This window comes from Phalaenopsis equestris, unplaced genomic scaffold (assembly GCF_001263595.1).
Source record: "Phalaenopsis equestris unplaced genomic scaffold, ASM126359v1 Scaffold000174, whole genome shotgun sequence".
NCBI classification, from domain to species: domain Eukaryota; kingdom Viridiplantae; phylum Streptophyta; class Magnoliopsida; order Asparagales; family Orchidaceae; genus Phalaenopsis; species Phalaenopsis equestris.
In genome coordinates this window covers 1,448,711-1,449,202 of record NW_018164616.1, presented here as the reverse complement: position 1 = coordinate 1,449,202, position 492 = coordinate 1,448,711, and the positions used below count along the sequence as shown (strand labels likewise).

Below are 492 nucleotides of genomic sequence, written 5' to 3'. Positions count from 1 at the left end.
ATAGATAGATGCATACATATGCATATATGAATGATAATTCCAATGCCTAATTTATGATGATAAGTCCAACGTCGTTTGCACCAATTGTCGACTCTGCGGTCCACATCGTCGATAGGAGCGGAGGGCAGTACCATGTTTTGGTTATAATTGCAGATGGGCAGGTTGAAGATATAATTTCACAATTATGTCCGTGCAATATCTCTTATTTATTTATTTATTTATTTATTTATTTTCTTCTTCTGAATGAATTAAGCTAAATTAATGCAAAGGTTACTAAAAATGCTGACACTAATGGAAGTGATCTCAGTCCACAGGAGGAAAAAACTATCAACTCGATTGTCACAGCAAGGTATTGCAATCGAGCGACATTTTCATAGTATACACCTATCATTTATAATATCAAATATTTCATATCACATAAAAAATATTATTATTTTAATATTTAAAAGATGGAACACAACTCTTCTTGCATATGTAAGAGGACATGTGTAT

The 492-nt window shown here is 32.1% G+C and overlaps 1 protein-coding gene across 5 annotated transcripts in view; it reads left to right on the top strand.

The window, feature by feature from the left end:
* The window catches only part of LOC110022196 (E3 ubiquitin-protein ligase RGLG4-like), a 9,456-nt gene that overhangs the window by 4,146 nt on the left and 4,818 nt on the right, over nt 1–492 (top strand). For 3 of the 5 annotated variants that reach the window (XM_020721021.1, XM_020721020.1, XM_020721022.1), the window contains exon 2: nt 270–349. In XM_020721021.1, the coding sequence (XP_020576680.1) occupies nt 270–349 (80 nt within the window). The remainder of the gene's footprint in view (nt 1–269; nt 350–492) is intronic. The other 2 variants (XM_020721024.1, XM_020721023.1) reach the window with 1 other exon arrangement.